This window comes from Tasmannia lanceolata, unplaced genomic scaffold, assembly GCF_043159265.1.
Source record: "Tasmannia lanceolata isolate RefF3 unplaced genomic scaffold, GAP_Taslan_0.1 ptg000002l, whole genome shotgun sequence".
NCBI classification, from domain to species: Eukaryota; Viridiplantae; Streptophyta; class Magnoliopsida; order Canellales; family Winteraceae; genus Tasmannia; species Tasmannia lanceolata.
Genome location: NW_027518679.1, coordinates 36,563,620 through 36,588,481, shown reverse-complemented (window position 1 = coordinate 36,588,481; position 24,862 = coordinate 36,563,620). Strand labels below are relative to the sequence as shown.

The window sequence follows — 24,862 nt, the reverse complement described above, 5'->3', positions numbered from 1 at the left end:
AAAAAATGGCAGCATTCTTTCAAAAAGGAAATAACCAAAAATGTGAAAAGTCCCATTTGCACAATTTTTGAGCTATGAACCATACACATGACAGGTGAAAAATCAAGCCAAATCACCATAAAAATGATGAGCATACAGCCAGTTATGCCTACATTGCAAGATGATTTTGATAGATATTGTCAAACTAACTTTAAGTTAACACTGCAATCTGTCGGTTAATCTTCGTTTATATACATGTAAATCTCCTGGGGTTTATATCCATTTCATCTGTAGTCAATGGAGTTTAGACACCCATGCAGTCATAGAGATACATGTCAAAATGAACTTTTATATTGAACTTTATATAATATTAATTACATACTTACAGGGGTGCAGCAGCCAATTCAGAGGGCCAAAGGGAAGAATGGGGGGCTAAACCATGAAAGAATTGTCCATACCACTTTCATCACTTTCCTGCCACCCAGATCCTGCTCTAAATTTACAGACGGGGCAAGTCCCCTGTTGCTGCAACCATGGGTCGATGCAGTTCACATGAAACTGTAACAGAAATTTAAACACACAGATTGTTAAAATATTGCAGCCCAAATAAGCTCACATCCAACTAGTCTTGGAAGGCAATCATTTATTTCTGTATATTGATCATAAATGGTTTAATTAATACACCTATAAGAAGTTTAGAACTAACTGTATAACAGCTTTACTGTTAGACTAGGAAGGTCAAATTAGTTTGGGATCAAGAGAAGATGACAAAGAAAACTTTTCAAATTTACATCGGCAAATGCTCGGTCGAGGTTGGACCATCAGAATGAAACTGAATGAAAACTTAGAAAGGAATTGATTTATCAATTTACCATCAATTTACCATCAGTGATAGCTTTGCCTTCTCTTGGACCCTCCATGCTACTAGTAAAGTCAAAGAAGAGGGTGAAAACATTTGAAAATTAAAGCTTGGACTCTACTCATTATTCATTCAATGGGCACTGGTAACTCTTGGATAATAAAACAAACTTAGGGTCCGAAGAGAGCTGCTACTAAAACGGAAACCTGTTTTGTTCAAAAAAGAAAAAGGTTCATAGTTTTGTGAAACATGCGTAAGAAGACAAGAAAGAAGGCCTAACTGTGGGGGCGAGATCTGGGTTCAACTAAAATGACCAAAATACCGATATTTCAGAGGTAAATTTTCAAGTCTACCTAACAATCTCCAATGCCCAGATGCAACTAATGCCCTCCCGGGCCCAGCCAATACGGCGTCGAAAAAAAGCCTGGATGGCTAAAGTTGACCCATCGCATAACGGAAAACAGATCTAAAATCTGAAGTAGATATAGGATTGGTTTTCCAGTGGCCAGCGGACCACCTTTCGCTGCACGGACTTTCCTCCACGCTGTATTGGCCAGGCAAAGAGATCCCGGTCAGCATTTACCCAATGCATCCGCCAGTGACAGCTTTAGTGGAGATTTCATTTATTTTAAAATTTTATCTTTAAAAGGGTATTTTGGTTATTTCCAGTCATTTTTATTCCTAAAACAGAGCCCTTCTTAAAAGTGTTTTTCAGGTCTAAATCTAATCAACTTGGGGATACCCAGAGCCTGTTTGAGATTGTAACTAAAAAGACAATAGGCATTGCATGTGAAGTTACAACAAATTGTGGAGCTCTTCACAAAACATCAGAATAGGTATGAGGCAAAGAAAAGCACTAAACTGACGAATGAATACTGTAGAGGGAAAATATTGGACAACATAAAAAATATTAGCTTTGTTTTTTAACTGATTCACGAATAATAGCTTTTACTCTCTTAGTTTTATCCAAAATCCTGAAAAGAAAAGGAAGTAACCTGATGCAAACATGGCAAACTGCGGATGAGTTCTCCGACATTGACTTGGTCCAAGCATACGCTGCATGTAAGTTCATCCTGGAGTTTTCATATTTCCATCTGATTTGTTCGAGTCATGTTTTTTTTTCTGCTTAACAGTGAGTCAGTGAGAACATTGATAAGAACACTTAAAAGGCGAACAAGACACCTGCCATATATTCAACTAGGGATGCACATAAAGCTAAAAAAATAGAACACACACACACACACAAGGTAATTGTAACAGCATGTAACATATGGTTAAAAAAGTGTAAATCAAAGAAAGGAGTGCCATTATCAAAACAAGGGAGCGCAGACCAAGGTTGCCAGAGCTAGAATCGAAAGCGGGAATCGTGATGTCGTCGGAGAGTCGCCGGAGAGTCACCGGAGATTCGCCGGGGAGTTGGCGGGAATCGTTGGGGATAGGGGTGTTCATTATTCGGTTATAACCGATTAACCGAACCGAACCGAATTGGTTCGGTCAGTTCGGTTCGGTTTTTTTCCTTTTCAGTTCGGTTTTGGTTTTTTTTTTTGGAAATTCGGTTATTCGGTTTCAGTTATCTCAAAAAAAAAATCGGATAACCGAAATAACCAAAATAACCGAAATTATGATAAAAACCATTATTTTTTTAAAAAAAAGTGCTATATGGGCACTCCGTAGGATGATCAAAACCGTCCATTTGATTGATCACAACTTAATTAGGGTGTGCTCAAAAAATCATTTCGATTGGATGATCCTAGCCCTCCGATCGAAACTGAGATTTTGTTTTTTTCCCTCTTTTTCTCACACAATTCGGTTAACTGAAATAACCGAAATAACCGAATTTTTTATCGGTTCGGTTTTTAAAAATTTCGGTTCGGTTCGGTTATAACCGAATAACCACCCCTAGTTGGGGAGTTGGGAATAGCCAAGGAATCTTTGGGGAATCGTTGGGGAATCGCCGGAAAATCGTGTTTCACATAACATTAAACCGTGGTTCCCAAAAGTGGGAATCACATTTTCAGGGAATCATAAACCGCGATTCCCAAAAGTGGGAATCGGGTTTTCGGCGAATCCGAACCGGGATCCCAGTTTTTGAGGATTCAAAAAGATTCCCTTTTCGGATTCACGAACCAGGGAATCACGGTTCCTCACTCCTAGGGAAGAATCTTGCTTCCTTGGTGCAGACACTAGCTCCCCATTATCAAAACAAGGGAGTGTGAAAGTCGCTAGACTCTTATAAATATAGGCTACTGATATCCGCACAACCGTGTTTTGATAATGGGATGAACTCACCTTGTTTACATTCCCTCATTGGCTGTTGAGAACTTTTTGGGAATTCTAATCAACTGATCTTCTTCAAAAATTGACTTTTGGGTTGAGAAATCAAGTTCGTCTTCTTCTCCCTCATCAGGTAAGTGTTTAGGGTTATGTTTTTCCTTTTTTGGGTTCCAAACCATCATCAGAAGATTTATGGTTTGAACAAGTTCATAAGGTATACTTGGATCACTGGATGAGTATAATTTTTAAGCATATAACATCTGCATGGCAGGGCTAACCAAATGAATGATTTGGATGATGTTGATGTCACATGGATGGCCCATTCATCACAAGGTGCCTCATGAATGTCTCATTGATGGATGTATCCAAGGACTACTTCTAAAGTTAAATGCATGAAAATTATTTGCGCATCCATTATTGGGAACATTGCATTCAGACTGTCAAACAACTCTTGCTAAGCAATAACAAGGTAAAAGACTTGAAAATATAGACACAACAAGATGCAAGTGGCTCAAATGTAGGGGTGCAACTCAGGTTGATTTTGGGGAATTCCGGCTGAGCTTTTACCTTAAAATCAGGCTGGGTTCAGGTTAATTCCAATTCATTTTTAGCAAAAGCTCAACCCGACCCGACCCAAGTTGCACCCCTACTCATATGCCATTGGAATTGCAATAGATAATGAATGAGATATATGAAAGAGCCTAACTGTCACCTAATGAATGCGCCACAAATAAGAACAGAATGATCAACCATGTGCCAGTAAATGATAAACTAGAGTCTATAGAATCTTAGATTGATCATAACAGCAACAATAAGCAAGTAGGTTATTGTAATATATATACTCGCTTATAAATACAGGAAGTGAAGATGAGTACCTCAGTTATGGCTGTAGAGGATGATGCCTGTTGCAGCGATATGCCTTCGCTGTTAACAAAACCATATTCGTATCAAATTCTTAAACAATAATTATCCTCCTAATTGTTTTTAAAGGTAATTGTTAGAAGTGTGTGTGGGTGTGTATTGTAGCCATAAGGGCATAGTAATCTTTTGTATGTTCTCTTCCCTATAAAGACATAGGTGAAGGGGAGGATCCGTAACTCACTCTTTCTCTTCTTCCTCTTTCTTTCTCCCTCTTTGGTGGCTTCTAACATGGAATCAGAGCCCTAGGGTTTGAGGCTCTAGGGACCACCTTGCAAGCCCCCTCTTCCTCCTATCTCCTCTCCCCCTGCTACAATAACCCGCTATAGTACCCGCTACAGTGACTGGCTACAGTAACCGCTACAGTGACCCGCCACAGTACTGCTATAGTACCCGCTACAGGTCCACCACCACCACCACCTCCTCCACCCCAACCTCCACCATTTGAAGCCCTATATATTCTAAAACCCTAGTCCTTTTCTTCCTTTTTCCTTTCTTTTTGTCCCTTTCATTCAAGGCCTAAACATTTTAGTCCCCATAACTCTTTCCACGGCTCTGATTCCTTTATATTTATGTCTTTCTCTCTTAAATGCCTTATCATGCCTCCCGTCTCTCTCGGTTGTAGTGGTTGTCATCGGAGCCGTGGTATTCTCTCTTGGCTCATGTAGTGGCCCCTCTTCCTTTCGAGCTCTGCAGTTGTAGTGCTTGAGCTCCTTCTTCTGTCTTTCTCTTCATGGATCCTCCATTTATTGCGGATCCCTCTCTTAGCATGACCTTTTTGGTTCGTTCCTCTACATTATCTTCAGCTTCCTCTTTACCTAGCTCTTCTTCATTGGTGGATGGTTCATTCCCACCTCATTATGTGCCCTCTCTCATGGAGGACTATTCGAACGCTGAGCGGTGCCTGGTTAGCACCTCCTACTTATTCTGATTCCTTTGATGGCTCTACTATTGCTGCCTATAGCACTAGTGATCGTGCTACCCGTGGTGGCGGTACCTTTGGTCGTGGTCGTCACCGTAATGTACGTGTTGGCGGCCTTGATACTGGTGGTCGTCCCCGTCCATATTGCTCTCATTGTCAGCGGGAGGGACCTTATCTTGACACTTGTTATACTCTTCATCCCGAGCTCCATCCGCCTCCTGAGCCTCGCATCGTTCACTCTGTACACCATTTGGCTTCTGCTCCTTCAGCTATGTTAACTAACCAACTTCTCCAAAAGCTTAAGCTGTTGGAGAAAGGCGTTATTTATCTTTTATACTTTAACACTCCCCCGCACGTGTGGCCCACTCGGCAAACACGTCGCACATGTGGTCCCACTTTGGACCGACCATCACATGTGGATTTTTGCTATCTGGGAGGTTTGAACTCGAGACCTTTAGCTCTGATACCATGTTAACTAACCCACTTCTCCAAAAGCTTAAGCTGTTGGAGAAAGGCGTTATTTATCTTTTATACTTTAACAAGCTATATTAGCTTCTTCTTCACAGCACAATACAGCCGCCCCTCTTGAGGGCTTCTTTATCTCTCGCGCTGACTATGATGAGTTCCAGCACCTTCGATTATCCCGTCGCCAGCAAAGTGTCGTCTTTGCCCAGCCAGGCAGTTTTCCTGCCTCTTTTCTTTCTAGCTCTAACTCCTGGATCATTGATTCCAGGGCATCGAACCATATGACAGGTACTTCTTCATCTCTTAATTCCTTTCAGCCCCTATCCACGCAGTCTATTACTCTTGCTGATGGGAGTACTACTCCTTTCTCCGGTACTGGCAGTATTTCCCCATGCCCTGGCTTTACCTTATCGTCTGTCTTATGTTTTCCCAACTCCCCTTTTAGCCTACTTTTAGTTAGTCGGCTTACCAAACATCTTCATTGCTCTGTCTCATTTTATCCATCTTATTGTTTGTTTCAGGATCTCTCGACTAGGAAAACAATTGGTTCGGGACGTGAGGTGGATGGGAGTTATCATCTCGACTGTGGCCCTTCCAGTATTATTTTGCATAGCTCCATTGATGCCTATTAGTGGCACTGTCGCCTTGGTCATATCCTTGCATCGAGCGTCTACAGCGGACCTGTAACGACCACTTCTCCTACCCTCTTCATAGACACATTTAATCAAATAGTTGGTGGGCATGTGTTTTTATGCAACATAAAGACCCTAAGAAGAATAAGGATAAAATAGTAAATTACTAAGGGAACTTAGGAGGGGATAGAGATGGATTTGGCAGATCCAAATCTAGCCCAAAATTTTTGTGCCGCCTGCACACTTCCAAATTGGGAGAGTGCGTACAGCCAAGGTGGGCCCCATTAATTAGTTAGTGTTTTGTTTTAGAAAACTTATATTCACTTAAGTCACTTGATAAAGACACCCCTTTTTATAATCATGTGTGATTTGATTGGTTTCGGGGCATTGGAATGCAATTATTGCAAGTCTTAGGGGCAATTAAGTAAACCCCAAAAAAAAAACCCACCTCCTATTTATTTGTCGCGTGCCACTTTGGGCTGAAAATTTTCACACCCAAGGGTGGGCCCCAATGCATGCTATGTTTTTAAGATGCTATAATTACACCCCCTTTTTAAAAGATTAGCAATTTCTATTAAACTAGGACTAGGTTAAGAAATAAATAAAAGAAAGAGTTTTAATTTAACTCAAATTAGGAAACAAACTATTAGGAGGTTATCAAAACCCAATCGTGGGTTTTTGCAAACCCACTTCACGCCTCCCTCTATTGGAAAAGAGAAGAAGAAGATAGAGATGAAAAAAGGAGGATAAGGCATGGTGGGATCTTGCAAAGCCTAGACTCATACAAGTAAGTAATTTTTAATTTTTATTTTAGGTTCTTTTAACATGAATAGGGTTAAGAATCTCCCAAGATTTTATTGGTAGATGAAGTTAGGGTTTGCCTCAAATTTGATATTTCTTCTCCAAGTAAGTTTCTAAACCCTAGGTTAGTCTTTTTGGATAGAAATTTCATGTGGTTATGTTGTGGAGATCTTGTTAGGTTTTCTTATTTTTTCATAATACAATTTGTATGCTTGGATTTTCTTGTAGTATATGAGTTCTATATGATGTTCCAAACTTGATAGGGCTGGTTCTATGAAAAATCAGCAAGTTTTATTGTTCTAAGGGACTAATTTGTGTAGATTTTTCTACTAATAAATATTATAAGTTACATAAATAGTTTGTGTAAAACATAGAACGTGCATGTGTCGTTATTAAGCCTTGAAGAGGCTGATTTTTACAACAAATCAGAGTATAGCAGGGGATTATTTGCATAGTTTTCAAAGGATAATTATTAAATATGACAAGTGTGTAGTTTTCGTGGTGGGAGTTGTTAACTTACCAACTTCTCAAGGAGCTTAAGCTATTGGAGAAAGGCGTTATTTATCTTTTATATCTTAACACTCCCCCGCACGTGTGGCCCACTTGGCAAACACATGGCACATGTGATCCCACTTTGGGCCAACCATCGCATGTGGATTTTTGCTATCCGGGAGGTTTGAACTCGAGACCTTTGGCTCTGATACCATGTTAACTAACCAACTTCACTTACCAACTTCTCCAAAAGCTTAAGCTATTGGAGAAGTTGGTTAGTTAACATGGTATCAGAGCCAAAGGTCTCGAGTTCAAACATCCCGGATAGCGAAAATCCACATGCAATGGTCAGCCCAAAGTGGGACCACATGTGCCACGTGTTTGCCAAGTGGGCCACACGTGCGGGGAGTGTTAAAGTATAAAAGACAAATAACGCCTTTCTCCAACAGCTTAAGCTCTTGGAGAAGTTGGTAAGTTAACAGGAGTAAAATACCTATATAGCGAGTTATGTTTTAAAGGACTGATTTCTGGAAAAAAATATATGAGTAATAAAATAGTGTTTTTGTAAGTTGAAAAATCTGTTTTATAAAAACAGTCCCCTTTGTTTGTATTTTAACAATAAAGGGATTTCGATTTTGAGGAAAAACCCTTCCGCCCATACGTAGGATATCAGATACATAAGTAATTGTGTGAAATTAACCCTATTAGTGAAGATTTTTAGTTATAGAACTGGAATCCTTCATATAATTGCTATAGGAGTCATAAAAAAAAAACGGTGTAGTTATGTAACCTAACTTTTAGAAAAAAGAAAAAAAAAAAAAAAAAGATTTCCGGCTTACATATAGGAATAGATTTGGAAATAGACTTAAATTAGTGAAAAAAATAAAATAAGTTGAGCCGAACAATGAACAATTATAGACTAATTGACACCCTTTGACCTGTCATATTTACAGGGTCATATTCTGAGTAACACATAGAGCTTTCCTTCTCATTCCAAGCTCAACAGAATTCGAGGCAAGTAATAGTGACCAAACTACTAATGGTGACTTGAATGGTTTGACATTATAATGTTGTTTCATATGTATCTGTAGTTTTCTGTTCTTTATGGAGTTACTAAATGAATAATTGTCATTGATTGTTGAAATATTATGAATGTGAATGTGACTAACCATGACAGGTAACAAAGAGATAAGTATACCCCTCATGACAAAGAGGGAAAAGGTGCGTATGAAAATTCATGCATAACACTCAATTAGGATGTGGAAGGAGGCAGAGAACCAACCATGGGCAAAAAGCCAAAAGCCAATCCGACTGAGAGTGTACGACCTCGGGCTGCAATGTAATTCGGTGGGCCTATAAAGGTGACCCAAAGGAAACCCTAGATGGAATCACACCAAGTGTCGGTGGAGGGTTCCTGATGGTCAGGGATCAAGGACGGGTATATATAAATACGAAATTTATAAAAAACAAGGGGAATAGTGGATTGTCATATGACCCTGGGGATAGGAGTCTCATGCATGTTCACGTTTAAATTCTATCATTGCATTGATTTTTTAATTGCTCATAATTGTTGAATATGCCATATTTAGATTATTAATTGTTGTTCTATTATTAATCTGTTGATCATAAGAGATACCTTATAATGGAATTCATATTCTTGTATGCTCTTAGTGTTTTGGACATTATTAGTCTTGTTCGCCTGAAGGCTGACTCAGTTACTACACAGGACTTGGACATGAAGAACCTGTGGATGCCGAGGAGGACGGAGCATTCGCAAATGAACAAACTTGAATCCATACATCACGGGATGGGGAGAGTCGTCGATTAGTGGTGGAATGACGTAGCTTTCATATTCACATTTACTTTTTGTTATTTCAGACATCTACTTAAATTATTTGCTCTCAGTTATGGACTTGATGGTAGTTAGAATTGAAATAATGTAATGGATCGTTCATTTATATGGAATAAGATTGTTAGCTTCTTTCTTTTATTATAAGTTGTGCTAAAAGAGAATCTTGTAGCTTTTGACACGCTCTTTATTTCTTTGGTAGCGACTCGGATATTGGTTTTCGGGTCGTTACAGTTGTGGTATCAAAGCCGCCAGGTTTGTAAGTGAGGAACCTGGTGTGCGGGTCCTGGGTACGTCTTAGGATGGTGTACTTGAACAAAAACTTAACTAAAAGTTATGCGCCTCCCATACGTTTTCTGAATACACTTAAAGGAAAACACACACCAACATAGATTTTAGGACGTTTGGAAATAAAAGAGACCAACCCACCTCATAAAATGTTGTTTGTTAAAATAAGTAGTAGTTATAAGATTTTTTCTGATCTATCTAACATGTTTGCTCATTTTGCAGATGCAGCAGCAATACCAGAGGAGAGGCAATAGGGGCAATGCCCAAGGCCAGGGTCAGGATCAGGGTCAGAATCCTGGTCAAGGTCAGGATCAGGGTCCGGACCCCTTGCAGATGAGTGAGCAGCTTCTAGCAGCACAATAGGAGACCCAAGCTACAAATCAAGTTGAACTAGCTCAGGCCCAAGCTGAAAACCAAGCAGTTAATCAAGCGGCGCTCTAGAACATTGCAACGGCTCTAGCAGCTCGTCAGGAGCCGAGGACTACAGCAGACCCTTCCCAGTTGCATAGGCAGTTTAGAGATTAGTTTACTGGGGTAGGAGACCCTATGGTAGCAGATCACTGGATTGTGGAGGTGGAGCGCATATTCGAGGTGATGGAATGTAATAATGCACAGAAGATTCGTTTGGCCACCTTTTTGTTAAAGGATCAGGCCGGTGTTTGGTGGAGATCTGTAGAGCTGAATTATCCTGAGGCCAGAAATGAGACATGGGCACAGTTTAAGGTAAGATTCAATAACGAATATTTTCCCAACCATGTCAAAAGAGATCTTGTGTCGCAGTTCGCATCTTTGAGACAGGGAACTATGACAGTGGGCCAGTATGGGGCCAAATTTAGAGAATTATCGAGGTATGCACCTGGCTACGCATCTACAGAGGAAGATAAGGTGAGGAAGTTTATTGATGGCCTTTGCCCTTCCATTATGGCGAGTGTTGTCATCCTTGAGCCCCAAACATTAGTCGAGGCCTGTTCGAAAGCTGAAGTAGCAGAACGTAGTGAGAAGATAATTCAGGCAGCTCAGATCCAAACATCAGGAAGTAGAACCCAAGCACCACCTCAAAAGAAGCAGAGGACTGATGGCGATAACCAATCAACTCCCCCATGCAATTTATGTGGAAAAAGACACTCAGGACAATGCTGGAAAATGATGGATGTGTGCTACAACTGTGGAGACCCGAACCATAAGCAGTATAACTGCCCTAAACCTAGGAGAGCACAGCAGCAGAATCTTCAACCAGTGGCAAATCTAGGTAATATGAACTTCCACAATCAACAGCAGCAACAGCCTCAGCAGCGGAAACAACCGGTTTAGTCTAGACCAACAGTGCATCAGCAGCAGAACAATGGAGGGGAAATCAAAACCGCCACCAGAATCAAGTAAGGAATGCTCCTCAAGCACCAGTCAACCGAGTCTATGCACTTAATCAACAGGATGCCGAGGCATCTGATGCCGTGGTGGAAGGTCAGCTTTTAGTTAATAATATTTCTGCTCATATCCTTATTGATTCTGGTTATACTTTATCATTTATATCACCTGCTTTTGTTCGGGAGTTGAGCTTGACTCCCATTTCGTTATTACACCCTTTGAGAGTTGTCACACCAATAGGAGATGTAGTTGTCACTGATTTAGTTTGCAAGGGATGTGTCATTAAAATCGGAGATAGAGAACTTTTGGGAGATTTGGTACTTCTGGGCATGAATGACTGTAAAGTCATTCTTGGCATGGATTGGCTTGCATCCTATCATGCCAGTGTCGATTGTTTTCATAAACTAGTGAGATTTACCATTCCTGGGGAAGAAGAGTTCATTTTCGAAGGAGTGAAGCGCCTAGGGAAGATCAGATTGATTGCAGCATTGCAGGCTCAGAAGTTGCTAAGTAAGGGGTGTGAAGATTATTTGGCCTATGTGAAGAGAGAGGATAGTGGGGAGCTTTCTGTAGCAGACATTCCTGTGGTGAGGGAGTTCTTAGATGTCTTTCCTGAGGACTTGACAAAATTGCCTCCCCACAAAGAGGTTGATTTTACTATCGACCTTGAGCCAGGGACCAAGCCTATTTCGAAAGCACCATACAGGATGGCCCCGGTTGAGTTGAAAGAGTTGAAGGATCAGCTACCGGAGTTGCTGGAGAAAGAATTCATTAGACCGAGTTCATCACCATGGGGAGCTCCTGTATTATTTGTGAAGAAGAAGGATGGTAGTCTTCGGTTGTGTATCGACTACAGGCAGTTAAACAAGGTTACCATCAAGAATCGTTATCCATTACCTCAAATAGACGATCTTTTTGACCAGTTGCAAGGAGCAGGACATTTTTCGAAGATTGATTTGCGATCTAGGTATCATCAGTTTCGTATTAGAGACAAAGATATTTCCAAGACAGCATTTCGAACTCGGTATGGTCATTATGAGTTTGTGGTGATGCCATTTGGGTTAACAAATGCTCCAGCTATATTCATGGATGTAATGGATAGAGTATTCAAGCCTTTTCTGGATCAGTTCGTGGTGGAATTCATTGATGATATTCTAATCTATTCTAAATCCAGAGAAGAGCATGCAGAGCACTTGAGATTAGCATTAGAGACCTTGAGACAGAATCAGTTATATGTGAAATTCACTAAGTGTGAATTTTGGTTGGAGCGCGTGACATTCTTGGGTCACGTGGTTTCGCATGAAGGCATTTCGGTGGATCCAGCTAAAGTTAAAGCGGTTACTTTATGGAAGCAGCCGACCAATGAGACTGAGATCAGGAGTTTCTTGGGTTTGGCTGGGAATTATCAAAAGTTCGTGGAAGGTTTTTCTATTCTAGCAAGACCATTAACTAGGTTGACAAGGAAGAATGCCAAGTTTGTATGGACAGAGGAATGCGAGTACAGTTTTCAGGAATTGAAGAAGAGGTTGGACATCTACACCAGTTCTAGTGCTTCCTTCTGAGGAAGGGGATTTTGTCGTGTACAGTGATGCTTCCTTCAAAGGTTTGGGATGTGTTCTCATGCGGTCAGGAAAAGTTATAGCGTATGGATCGAGACAGCTGAAGCGGCATGAGGTGAATTATCCCACTCATGATTTGGAGTTGGCAGCGGTGGTCTTTGCTCTGAGGATTTGGCGGCATTATATGTACGGGGTGAAATTTGAGGTCTTCACGGATCATAAAAGCCTCAAATACCTCTTTGATCAGAAGGAGTTGAATATGCACCAAAGGAGATGGCTCGAATTTCTGAAGGACTATGACTTTACTTTGAGCTATCATCCAGGGAAGGCAAATGTGGTGGCAGATGCTCTTAGCAGACAAGAGCATTCTCAGATTGCTTGTTTGATGATGGAAGAATGGAGATTATTGGAGCAATTCAGGGATCTTGACTTGGGAACTTGTGAGATTGGCGATAGCTCTTTCGTTGCCAACCTTCGAGTCCAGTCAAGTTTCATGGAAGCGATCAAGGCAGCTCAGACAGATGATGAAGAAATTATGAAGTTGAAGACAGAGGTAGATTCTAAACCTGATTTTTCAATAAGAGCAAATGGTTGTTTATATTTCAAGGACAGAATCTGTGTGCCAGCTAAGCAAGAGCTCAGGAATAGCAACTTGGATGAGGTCCATAAGTCTCGTTACACCATTCATTCGGGTAACACTAAGATGTATCATTACTTGAAGAGAAATTTCTGGTGGAGTGGGATGAAGAGAGATGTAGTTGAGTATGTTTCTAAGTGCTTGACTTGTCAAAAGGTCAAGGTAGAACATCAGAAGCCTAGAGGTACTTTGGACCCCTTGGAGATTCCCGTGTGGAAGTGGGATAGCTTGTCGATGGATTTTATCATGGGATTGCCGAAGACAAAGAATGGATTTGATGGCATTTGGGTGATCGTGGACCATCTTACTAAGTCGGCTTGCCGAAGAACATCAGAAGCCTAGAGGTACTTTGGACCCCTTGGAGTTTCCCGTGTGGAAGTGGGATAGCTTGTCAATGGATTTTATCATGGGATTGCCGAAGAAAAAGAATGGATTTGATGGCATTTGGGTGATCGTGGACCGTCTTACTAAGTCGGCTCACTTTATTCCTATTAAGAAGACTTGGACACGGGAGAAGTTTGCAGGTGTGTATGTAGCACAGATTATCAAATACCATGGAGTGCCTTCGACCATTGTTTCTGATCGGGTAACTCGTTTCACTTCCGGATTTTGGAAGAATCTACACATAGCATTGGGAACAATTTGAGTTTTAGCACGGCTTATCACCCTCAGACAGATGGTCGATTAGAGAGGGTAAATCAGATTTTGGAGGACTTGTTGAGGGCTTGTATCTTAGACTTCGGAGGAGATTGGGAGCAACACTTACATCTTTGTGAGTTTGCTTACAATAACAGTTATCAACAGAGCATTCAGATGGCCCCTTTTGAAACCTTGTATGGTCGAGCATGTAGATCACCCTTGTGTTGGACAGAAATTGGTGAGAGACAGTTGATCGGGCCGAAGCTAGTTCAAGAATCAACGGAGAAAGTAGCTTTGATCAGAGAGCGATTGAAGACAGCTCAGAGCAGACAAAAGAGTTATGCCGATCAGCGGCGGAGAGAGCTCAAGTTCGCGTTGGAGATATGGTGTTTGTGAAAATTTCTCCGTTCAAGGCGGTAATGCGACTTGGCAGGAGGGGGAAATTGAGCCCTCGCTTTACTGGGCCTTATCGCAATATTAAGCGAATTGGAGCTAGGGCGTATGAGTTGGAATTGCCTCCCCATCTGGAGCGGATGCACAATGTTTTTCATGTGTCCATGCTTCGTCTTTACCATCCCGATCCTTCCCATGTATTAGTGGACAACGAGGTGGAACTTCAGGAAGATTGGTCTTTTTCGGAAGGTCTGATTCGTATTCTGGAGCGGGATGAAAGAGTCTTGAGGAATAAGACGATTCTGTTGGTCAATGTGCTTTGGCGCCATCACGGCGTTGAAGAAGCTACTTTGGAACGAGAGTCGGACATCCAAAAGAATTTTCCGGAGTTGATGGGTGGTATGTCTTTCTTTTAAATTTAAATTCTAATACTTATACTTATGATTATGAGTTGCATGTTGCAACAACCCTTTTTCCCACTAACGGAAGTAGAATTTCGGGGACGAAATTCTCTTTAAGGGGGGTAGAATGTAACCACCACTTCTCCTACGCTCTTCATAGATGGTGGGCATGTGTTTTTATGCAACATAAAGACCCAAATAAGGGATAAAATAATAAATTACTAAGGGAAATTAGGAGGGGATAGAGATGGAATTGGCAGATCCAAATCTAGCCCAAAATTTTTGTGCCGCATGCACACTCCCAAATTGGAAGAGTGCGTACAGCCAAGGTGGGCCCCATTAATTAATTAGTGTTTTGTTTTAGAAAACTTATATTCTCTTAAGTCACTTGATAAAGACACCCCTTTTTATAATCATGTGTGATTTAATTGGTTTTGGGGCATTGGAATGCAATTATTGCAAGTCTTAGGGGCAATTAAGTAAACCCCCAAAAAAAACCCACCTCCTATTTATTTGTCGGGTGCCACTTTGGGCTGAAATTTTTCACGCCCAAGGGTTTGCCCAAATGAATGCTATGTTTTTAAGATGCTAAAATTACACCCCCTTTTTAAAAGGTTAGCAATTTCTATAAACCTAGGACTAGGTTAAGAAATAAATAAAAGAAAGAGTTTTAATTTAACTCAAATTAGGAAACAAACTATTAGGAGGTTATCAAAACCCAATCGTGGGTTTTTGCAAACCCACTTCACGCCTCCCTCTATTGGAACAAAGAGTGCGATAAAGAGGGGGAGAGTTAACGAAAAAAAAAAAAGAGAGAAGAAGAAGATAGAGATGAAAAAAGGAAGATAAGTGGGATCTTGCAAAGCCTAGACTCATACAAGTAAGTAATTTTTATTTTTTATTTTAGGTTCTTTTAACATGAATAGGGTTAAGAATCTCCCAAGATTTTTTTGGTAGATAAAGTTAGGGTTTGCCTCAAATTTGATCTTTCTTCTCCAAGTAAGTTTCTAAACCCTAGGTTGGTCTTTTTGGATAGAAATTTCATGTGGTTATGTTGTGGAGATCTTGTTAGGTTTTCTTATTTTTTCATAATACAATTTGTATGTCTGGATTTTCTTGTAGTGTATGAGTTCTATATGATGTTCCAAACTTGATAGGGCTGGTTCTATGAAAAATCAGCAAGTTTTATTGTTCTAAGGGACTAATTTGTGTAGATTTTTCTACTAATAAATATTATAAGTTACATAAATTGTTTGTGTAAAACATAGAATGTGCGTGTGTTGTTATTAAGCCTTGAAGGGGATGATTTTTACAACAAATCAGAGTATAGCAGGGGATTATTTGCATAGTTTTCGAAGGATAATTATTAAATATGACAAGTGTGTTGTTTTCGTGGTGGGAGTAAAATACCTATATAGCGAGTTATGTTTTAAAGGACTGATTTCTGGAAAAAAAAATATGAGTAATAAAATAGTGTTTGTATTTTAACAATAACGGATTTTGATTTTGAGGAAAAACCCTTCCGCACATACGTAGGATATCATATACATAAGTAATTGTGTGAAATTAACCCTATTAGTGAAGATTTTTAGTTATAGAACTGGACTCCTTCACATAATTGGTATAGGAGTCAGAAAAAAAAACGGTGTAGTTATGTAAGCTAACTTTTAGAAAAAAAGAAGAAGATTTCCTTAGGCTTACATATAGGAATAGATTTGGAAATAGACTTAAATTAGTGAAAAAAATAAAATAAGTTGAGCCGAACGATGAACAATTGGATAGACTAATTGACACCCTTTGACCTGTCATATTTACAGGGTCATATTCTGAGTAACACATAGAGCTTTCCTTCTCATTCCACGCTCAACAGAATTTGAGGCAAGTAATAGTGACCGAACTACTAATGGTTTGACATTATAATGTTGTTTCATATGTATCTGTCTTTTTCTGTTCTTTATGGAGTACTAAATGAATAATTTTCATTGATTGTTGAAATATTATGAATGTGAATGTGACTAACCATGGCAGGTAACAAATAGATAAGTATAACCCTCATGACAAAGAGGGAAAAGGTGCGTATGAAAATTCATGCATAGACACTCAATTAGGATGTGGAGGGAGGCAGAGAGCCAACCATGGGCAAAAAGCCAAAAGCCAATCCGACTGAGAGCGTACGACCTCCGGCTGGCAATATAATTCGGGTGGGCCTAGAAAGGTGACCCAAAGGAAACCCTAGATGGAATCACACCAAGTGTCGGTGGAGAGTTCCTGATGGTCAGGGATCAATGACGGGTATATATAAATACGAAATTTATAAAAAAAAAGGGAAAAGTTGATTGTCTTATGACCCTGGGGATAGGAGTCTCATGCATGTTCACGTTTAAATTCTATCATTGCATTGAATTTTTAATTGTTCATAATTGTTGAATATGCCCTATTTAGATTATTAATCGTTGTTCTATTATTAATCTGTTGATCATAAGAGATACCTTATAATGGAATTCATATTCTTGTATGCTCTTAGTGTTTTGGACATTATTAGTCTTGTTCGCCTGAGGGCTGACTCAGTTACTACACAGGACGTGGACATGAAGAACTTGTGGATGCCGAGGAGGACGGAGCATTCGCAAATGAACAAACTGAATCCATACATCACGGGATGGGGAAAGTTGTTGATTAGTGTTGGAATGACGTAGCTGTCATATTCACATTTACTTTTTGTTATTTCAGACATCTACTTAAATTATTTGCTCTCAGTTATGGACTTAATGGTAGTTAGAATTGAAATAATGTAATGGATCGTTTATTTATATGGAATAAGATTGTTAGCTTCTTTCTTTTATTATAAGTTGTGTTAAAAAAAAATTCTTGTAGTTTTTGACACGCTCTTTATTTCTTTGGTAGCGACTCGGATATTGGTTTTCGGGTCGTTACAGGACCTCCATTGTTCCTACCCCCATTCAGTCGTTTCAGTGCGAGGCCTGTGAGCTTGGCAAACACCGTCGTGTGTCATTTCCTCCTAGACTTGTTAGTAGAGTCTTGCACCCTTTCGAGTTAGTACACTCTGATGTGTGGGGTCCTGCGCAGACCACCTCTCTTCTTGGATACCGATATTTCATTGTCTTCATTGATGACTTTTCTCGCATGACTCGGCTTTATCTGCTTAAAGACCGCTCGGCGGTTTTCTCTGCCTTTTGCACCTTTCATGCCGAGGTTACAAATCAGTTTGGTCGTTCAATCAAATGTTTGCACACTGATAACGCTCGAGAGTACTTTTCACAATCTAATGGCTTCCAAGAATTCCTCTCTACTCATGCCATCATCCACCAATCTTCATGTGCTCACACCTCCCAACAAAATGGTGTGGCAGAACGTAGGTTGAGATCTTTCCTGGATGGGACCCACACTCTTCTCATTCAAATGCGGGTCCTTAAGACCTATTAGGGTGATGCCCTCCTTACAGCCTGCTTCCTTGCCAATAGGCTTCCTTCCTCTGTCCTTGGTGGTTCATCCCCATTCGCCTTGTTACATCCCCAGCATGACCCTTTTTCCTCTCACCTCTCGGGTCTTTGGTTGTATGTGCTTTGTCCACAACCTCGGCCCTGGAGTAGATAAATTGGACCCTCGCACTAAGCGATGTATCTTTCTTGGGTGTTCTCGGACCCAGAAAGGATATCGGTGTTACAGTCCTCGCTTCGTAGGTCATTTGTCTCTGCCGATGTCACATTTTTTGAGTCTGAGTCTTACTTTATCACTCCTCATGAGGATCTTCCCGCAGTTCTTGATTCGGACATCCCGCTTCCTCGTCTAGCACTTCCAGACCCCATACCTTCTCCTTCCTTGTCTCCTCCTTTGCCGGCCCCTGAGTCTTGCATACCTTCTCCTTCCTCTGCTCCTCCTTTTCTGGTTCCTCCGTCTATCACTGTTTATGAGCCCTCCTCTTCATTACAGGCTCCAGAGGCTCCTCCTCCAGCTCCTATGAAGAGATATCAACGCAAGTCGAAGTCTACAGCCCATCAGCCTCCTCCTGCGCCTCGACATCTCAGCCGGAGATCAGGACTACCTCTTCTCAGGTACCTGCAGATTCTCCCATTGCCTCGCGTACTCGTTCTCATAGTACTTCTCATCATATTTCCTCAGTTGTTTCCTACGACTCTCTGACCCCTATGTTTCGGAGTTTTGTATCTTCTTTGTCATCTGTTTCTGTGCCACAGTCCTTGCCAGCAGCTCTTGATCATCCTGATTGGCGTGCGGCTATGGACCTTGTGATGGAGGCCCTTCAGGCCAATCATACATGGGATTTGGTTCCCCTTCCACCTGGAGCTCGGCCCGTCGGTTGCCGCTGGGTTTATGCAGTCAAACACTTACCTAACGGGACAGTTGAGCGCCTTAAGGCGCACCTAGTTGCCAAAAGTTATACTCAAACCTTTCGAGTTGATTACCAAGAGACATTTTTTCCGGTTGCCAAAATACCATCTGTTAGGGTTCTCCTCTCAGTTGTAATTAACAATCGATGGCCCCTACATCAGTTAGATGTGAAGAATGCCTTCTTACATGGAGAGCTTATTGAGGAGGTGTATATGGAGCAACCTCCTGGGTATGTTGCTCAGGGGGAGATGTCCTCCTCAGTGTGTCGGTTGCGGCGATCTATATTTATGGCCTGAAGCAGTCCTCTAGAGCTTGGTTTGGCCGGTTTAGCGATGCTATCATGCGCTTTGGCATGAAGCAATGTGATGTTGATCACTCTGTCTTCAATTATCAGTCGGGTGCTGTTGTGTTCTATTGATAGTGTATGTTGATGACATTATCATTACAAACAGTGATTCAGTTGGGATACACAAACTGAAGACATTCTTGCAGAAAGAGTTCTCAATCAAAGATCTGGGACATCTTAGATACTTCCTTGGCATTGAGGTTGCCCATTCTACTAGAGGTATCTCTCTCTCTCAGCGGAAATATGTGTTGGATCTTCTTGAGGAGACAGGTTACCTTGGAATGAAACCTGCCTCAGTTCCTATGGACCTAAATGTGAAACTTCTTCTAGAAGAAGGGGATTTGTTAGATGATCCTAGAAGATACAAGAGGCTAGTGGGTAAGCTCATATATCTTACAGTCACTCGTCCAGATATATCATATGCTGTTGGTGTTGTTAGCCAACATATGAGCTCACCTCGTACTTCCCACCTGGCAGCAGTGATTCAGATTATTCGCTACTTGAAAGGGGCACCAGGGAAATGCCTCCTATTCAAGAAGCATGGGCATATCAGGTTGGAAGGATTTTGTGATGCAGACTGGGCAAGATCTCCTGCAGATAGGAGATCCACCACCGGATATTGTACTTTTGTTGGCGGCAATTTAGTGTCATGGAAGAGTAAGAAGCAGGACATTGTTTCCAAGTCTAGTGCCGAGGCAGAGTACCGAGCTATGTCCCATACTAGTGGAGAACTCCTTTGGTTACATTCACTCCTATCTGAGATTGGTTTCTCCCCATCTTCTCCAGCTCAGCTTTATTGCGACAATAAGGCTGCGATTCATATAGCTACCAATCCTGTCTTCCATGAGAGAACCAAGCCTATAGAGGTTGATTGTCACTTCATTCGCCAGAGAATTCATAGAGGCGAGACTCATGTTTTCTTCACTCGGTCTGTGGACCAACTAGCGGTTGTTTTCACTAAATCCCTTAGTAATGCAAAATTAAATGACATCTGTAACAAGCTGGGAATGTATAATATATACATTCCAGCTTGAGGGGGAGTGTTAGAAGTGTGTGTGGGTGTGTATTGTAGCAATAAGGGCATAGTAGTCTTTTGTATGTTCTCTTTCCTATAAATACATAAGTGAGGGGGAGGATCCCTAACTCTCTCTTTCTTTTCTTCCTCTTTCTGTCTCCCTCTTTGGTGGCTTCTAACAGTAACACGGCTCTTTTACTTCAAATGAAGCTAAAAATGGAGAAATAGTAGAATAGCTTAAGAATGGTAACATTGTTTTTGCTTTTTGTAAAGAAGACATCCGTAGATGGAGACATAAATATACGATTTCGAATCAAAGATTTTCTTTTGTAATACAAGTGGAAGAAAGCCACAAACCTTTGCTCCAGGTAAACAAAATAACGAAAAAAGACCTAGCTGGCCTTTGTGTGGCAGAGGTAGATGTATGATGAGATTGAACTTTGTATTTGTGAACAGGAAGGGCATCAATCTCATCCTCACTCATTGATGGAGCACCAGGAGTAATATATGAATCAAATGCTCTTAGAGCTTCATAATCTGCAAGGAAACAAATTGCCCAATTTATCTCAATGGAAAGCTTTTCTTCCAAATCAACCAATAAATTATCTCATCAAGTGTTTTGACTAATGAAACCGATGCTATGTTTATCTAGGATATGTGCTATCTGTCAAGGTTTGAAATTTCGGTTTCGTCCTTGGCCGAAATCGAAATTTCAGACGAAATGCCGAAATTCCTTTAAAAAATTCAGAAAATTAGAATTTTTGGCCAAAAATTAGAATTTCCTAAGTCTTGTGGCCCTTAAAAAAAATGCCCAAAACCAGCCAAAGCTACAAGCATGAAGTTCACAATAAAGGTCTCTTACTTCCTCATAACATAACACATGCATTAAAATAATCCCCATCAGCAATATTGATTTGTGCCGACAGCATACTCAGAAGCAAGGATTGAAATTTCAGTTTCGATTTTGGTTTCAGCCTCATCCGAAATGAAATTTCGGTGGCATTTTCGGTTCCGGTGACAATTTTGGTGAAAATCTTATAATTTGGCCAAAATTTTTAACTTTCGGTTTCAGTTTTCAATTTCGGTTCTGGCAGAAATCCGAAATTTGACAGAAATTTCGGTATTCCGGCTGAAATTTAAAACCAACCTCAGAAGGTAAAAAAAATACCAGAAAGTTTGGTGACATCCGGTGTGAGTTTAGTATCATTAACAGCAAAAGAACTGCAGGAACAAACATGTAGTGTGGATTAAAAGCATACCATAAATAGAAAAGCAAATAACGGAACAAAATAACCAATAGAAACAAAAGAATACCTGTGACAAGAAAAGCCATTGAATTGGTATTGACTGGCCGAGCGCCAGCATGTATGCGCTGAGACAGAGAACATTTAGTATAACACAAAGTTAGACAGAATAGCAATAGGTAAAACAAAAACATAATTTCGGATTATTATATAAGTTCCAGAGCGCATAAATAATGCCCAACAAGTCAACTAACATACCACTGCACGTCGTTCTGGAATAAAACCTGGAAAACCACTTTCTATATCTGCTCGAGACCTTTGGAAAACAAAACTCATGACTGCGAAAACCTAGAGGAGAACTCCGCCACGGCAGGAATATCAAACAATCCAAAGTCCCCCAAAAACTCTTATTCCTTCTTGAAACAACAGCAAGACTAACTCGTCTTCTCTATTCAACCTGTAAAATCCTAAAGAAATAAAATTCCAAGCCTAAGAAAAAATCATTACCTGCCTTTTAGCTAACATAAGGCACCTAATTGAAACATGAACAGAATAGCAAGTCTGTGGGAAAACTAAAACTACAATTCCATCATGACATTGAGAGAAAATGTAGTTAAGAAGAAGAAGAAAAACTACTACTACTAGTACTATTATTAGGGATTTGCTAGGGACCATCGCAGAAGGCATTTTGTGGGCCAGCTGTTGCATGAGAGAGCAGCCACCTCAGAAGAGTTAAATGAATAAGACAAAATCTGTTGAAAAGTGAGCCTATGTGCCTGCTCTTTCATGCAATAGATTTTGTCTTATTCATTTAATTCATCTCAGATGGCTACTCTATATCATGCAACAGCCGGCCCGGGAAATGCCTTATGCGATGGTCCCTAGCAAATCCCTTAATATTATTCTTTCTACTGAGGATTACCATTCTCAGGCTATGGAACAATTGCTTGGATATTTGAATCAACCGCTTTTAAAATTATTGAATTGCCTAGTAAAATTGTATACTTTGTTCAACTTGTGGTTTATCCACTGATTCTTTCTTCTTTTCTTTTCTTATAAAATAGATAAGAATGAAGTTTGAACCCCTGACCTCAACCTACATGATCAAGGGCATCACAACCAAGGCAAAATGCTCAACTTTAGCCGAGGATTCAACACTGATCTCCTACCAATTAATTCCAGCTACCCAGTTTCAGTTCATTACCAGAAATTTTAAGTTATCCACATTCAAACGGCACATAAAACAAATGCAACAAAAACGAATGACATGAATTTCAGAAACCCAAATGCCGAAAAATGTAACATTTCCCTTACCACTTGCGATTTGCAGGATAAATATCGAATGTTGCATCTCGAATACGGCCTCAAGCAATAAAATTCAACAAAAATTAGAATTAGAGACAGAATTTCACTCATTTTAGCTTTCAAACAAAACAGATTTATCATCAAACCCTAATGAAAGATCTCCACATACTCACCAGGATTTCTCAAATTTACGACTTTATACAAATAAATCAAGGCAAAACCAAACGAATAGAGACTGGAAGGGTGGGATTTTCAAGAAAACCTTAAATTCCAAGATCCTCCGTCATCAAACCCTAAAAACCCTAACAGAAGTTTCAACAAATTAGAAGCAAGGAAAGACTTACGAGATAGAGAAGAAGATTCGGAAGCAAAGATCTCATCAAACCCTAGAACTGTAGTTTCTATTTCTTGGATTTATTTTGCCTATTTACAACTCTATTTCTCTCTCTGGTTTTGTCTCCGTGTCTGAAACGAAGGGAATGAATATGGGTGGGAATATCTTATTTTAATGGGTGGAGTCGGGGTCATGACCTCCGCTTTGTCTTGACAGTTTCTGGTTTTGAATTTGGGAGAGAACGAGTCTTCTTTTCTTCTTTATTTTTACACTCTTTGTTTGAAGAAATGTAACGGCTACATTTGACACTCGGGTCGGGTGGGGTCGGGTTTTGAAGAACCGTACCCTACGCTAGCCTACCCTACGCTACGCGACAAGTATCTCGGGTCGGGTCGGGTTGGGTTGGGTTTGGTTTTTTTTCGGAAAACCCACGATTCCCAGACCCGGCCCTACCCATAATATTCTCAGGTCGGGTCGGGTTTTTTCACCTTGACGCGTTGTAGAAAAAAAAAAACAAATCTCCACACCAAAAATCTCTAAATTTATGTAATCAAGTGTATAAATTTAAGAAGAAAACTATATTTCCACATCACAAACATGATCACCTCAATGAAAACAGTTATATGAATATATTGAAAAGTAATTTGCTATGTTAATCAAGAGATAATTAAAAATGTCATAGTACACCTACATAAGTCGGGTCGGGTTTCAGGTTGTTTTCTTTAAACCCGACCCTACCCAAGATTGACCCGGGTTTTTTAAACTAAAACCCGACCCGACCCATGACCCATGATTTCTAAACGTGACCCATGCTTTTTTCGGGTAAAACCCAACCCAAGTTGCAACCCTAGATTCAATGGCCCCAGTGGGATCACAATTTGTTGTTAGATCAAGCAATCATAGCTTAGGGATGGGAATAGGTGAAGAAAACACCAAAGAAGGCCAGTTTATTGTTTGAACTTTCATAGGCGGCGAGTTTTCAACTTTCCGCCCTGACACACTCAAAGTACATGTGTCAGACCAAATTAAGATCATTTTGCCCTTCCTTGTTCTTCAAGTGGTAGACATCACAATCAACATTTTTCCTGCTGATTGCGTCTCTTTTTTTACCTGTATTAAATATACATCGACATCCGTAAAATAGAAATCAGGAATAATCTTTGCCGCAGAGGCGGAAGTCGACGGCTACAAGGTAAGGTGCGACTGGAATGCAGATGAGTGCGATCAGAAAATACATGGGTGCGAGTGCATTAAAGAAATCCGATTAATATTTTGTGATCTTGAGGCCCACGTGTTCGAAGTTGGGAAAGGAAAGTTTTAATCTACGCCGTTGAACGATAGGGATCGTTTCAAATTAACTATGGTTCGATATAGTTTCGAAAGGTTCATTTCTCAACGCCACCATAGCCACTAGCTTCTCCCTCAATCTTCATGAGAAACCTCTTTTTTCTCTGCCTCTCCCTTGCTGTTCTTTCGTCTTCTGCATCTTCTCCCTTGCTTTTCCTTCATCTTCCGCATCTTCAACCACCTCCCGATTTACAATCCTCATACAATTGTTAACTTCAACGTTAACTTCGACTTTAACTTCGAGGTTACGAGATCAGTTAATGCTAACCATTAGAGTTACAAGGTCTAATTATCTTCGCACAAATCTACTTACCTTTGGCACGAAAGTAATTATCTTTTTCAATATTTTGGAATAATAAGTTGTTTACAATAAAAAAGGGGTGAAAATGACTTATTTTCCTTATTCTCACAATTACCAATTCTTGATTAC

General features: G+C 40.4%; 1 protein-coding gene across 1 annotated transcript; it reads right to left on the bottom strand.

Annotated features, from left to right (window-relative positions):
- Positions 1–102: 102 nt before the first annotated feature.
- On the bottom strand, positions 103–23,343 carry LOC143891258 (E3 ubiquitin-protein ligase SDIR1-like). Its single transcript, XM_077395879.1, has 8 exons — positions 22,761–23,343; positions 21,705–21,903; positions 21,517–21,574; positions 21,346–21,423; positions 20,560–20,739; positions 3,996–4,036; positions 1,834–1,911; positions 103–537 (listed from the first exon to the last, which is right to left on the bottom strand). Exons 2-8 carry the CDS (start codon positions 21,780–21,782, stop codon positions 412–414), a joined length of 639 nt encoding a protein of 212 aa, XP_077251994.1. The 5' UTR covers positions 21,783–21,903; positions 22,761–23,343; the 3' UTR covers positions 103–411.
- Between the last annotated feature and the right edge of the window lie 1,519 nt (positions 23,344–24,862).

Excerpts from the sequence above, each read along its gene's own strand:
- LOC143891258 (XM_077395879.1), bottom strand. The coding sequence starts at position 21,782 with ATGAGTTTTGTTTTCCAAAGGTCTCGAGCAGATATAGAAAGTGGTTTT. Across the intron at positions 21,424-21,516 it reads AATGGCTTTTCTTGTCACAG|TTCTTTTGCTGTTAATGATA; the intron begins GTATTCTTTTGT and ends TTGTTCCTGCAG. Across the intron at positions 20,740-21,345 it reads TTTTTTACCTTCTGAGGTTG|ATTATGAAGCTCTAAGAGCA; the intron begins GTTTTAAATTTC and ends GTTTCCTTGCAG.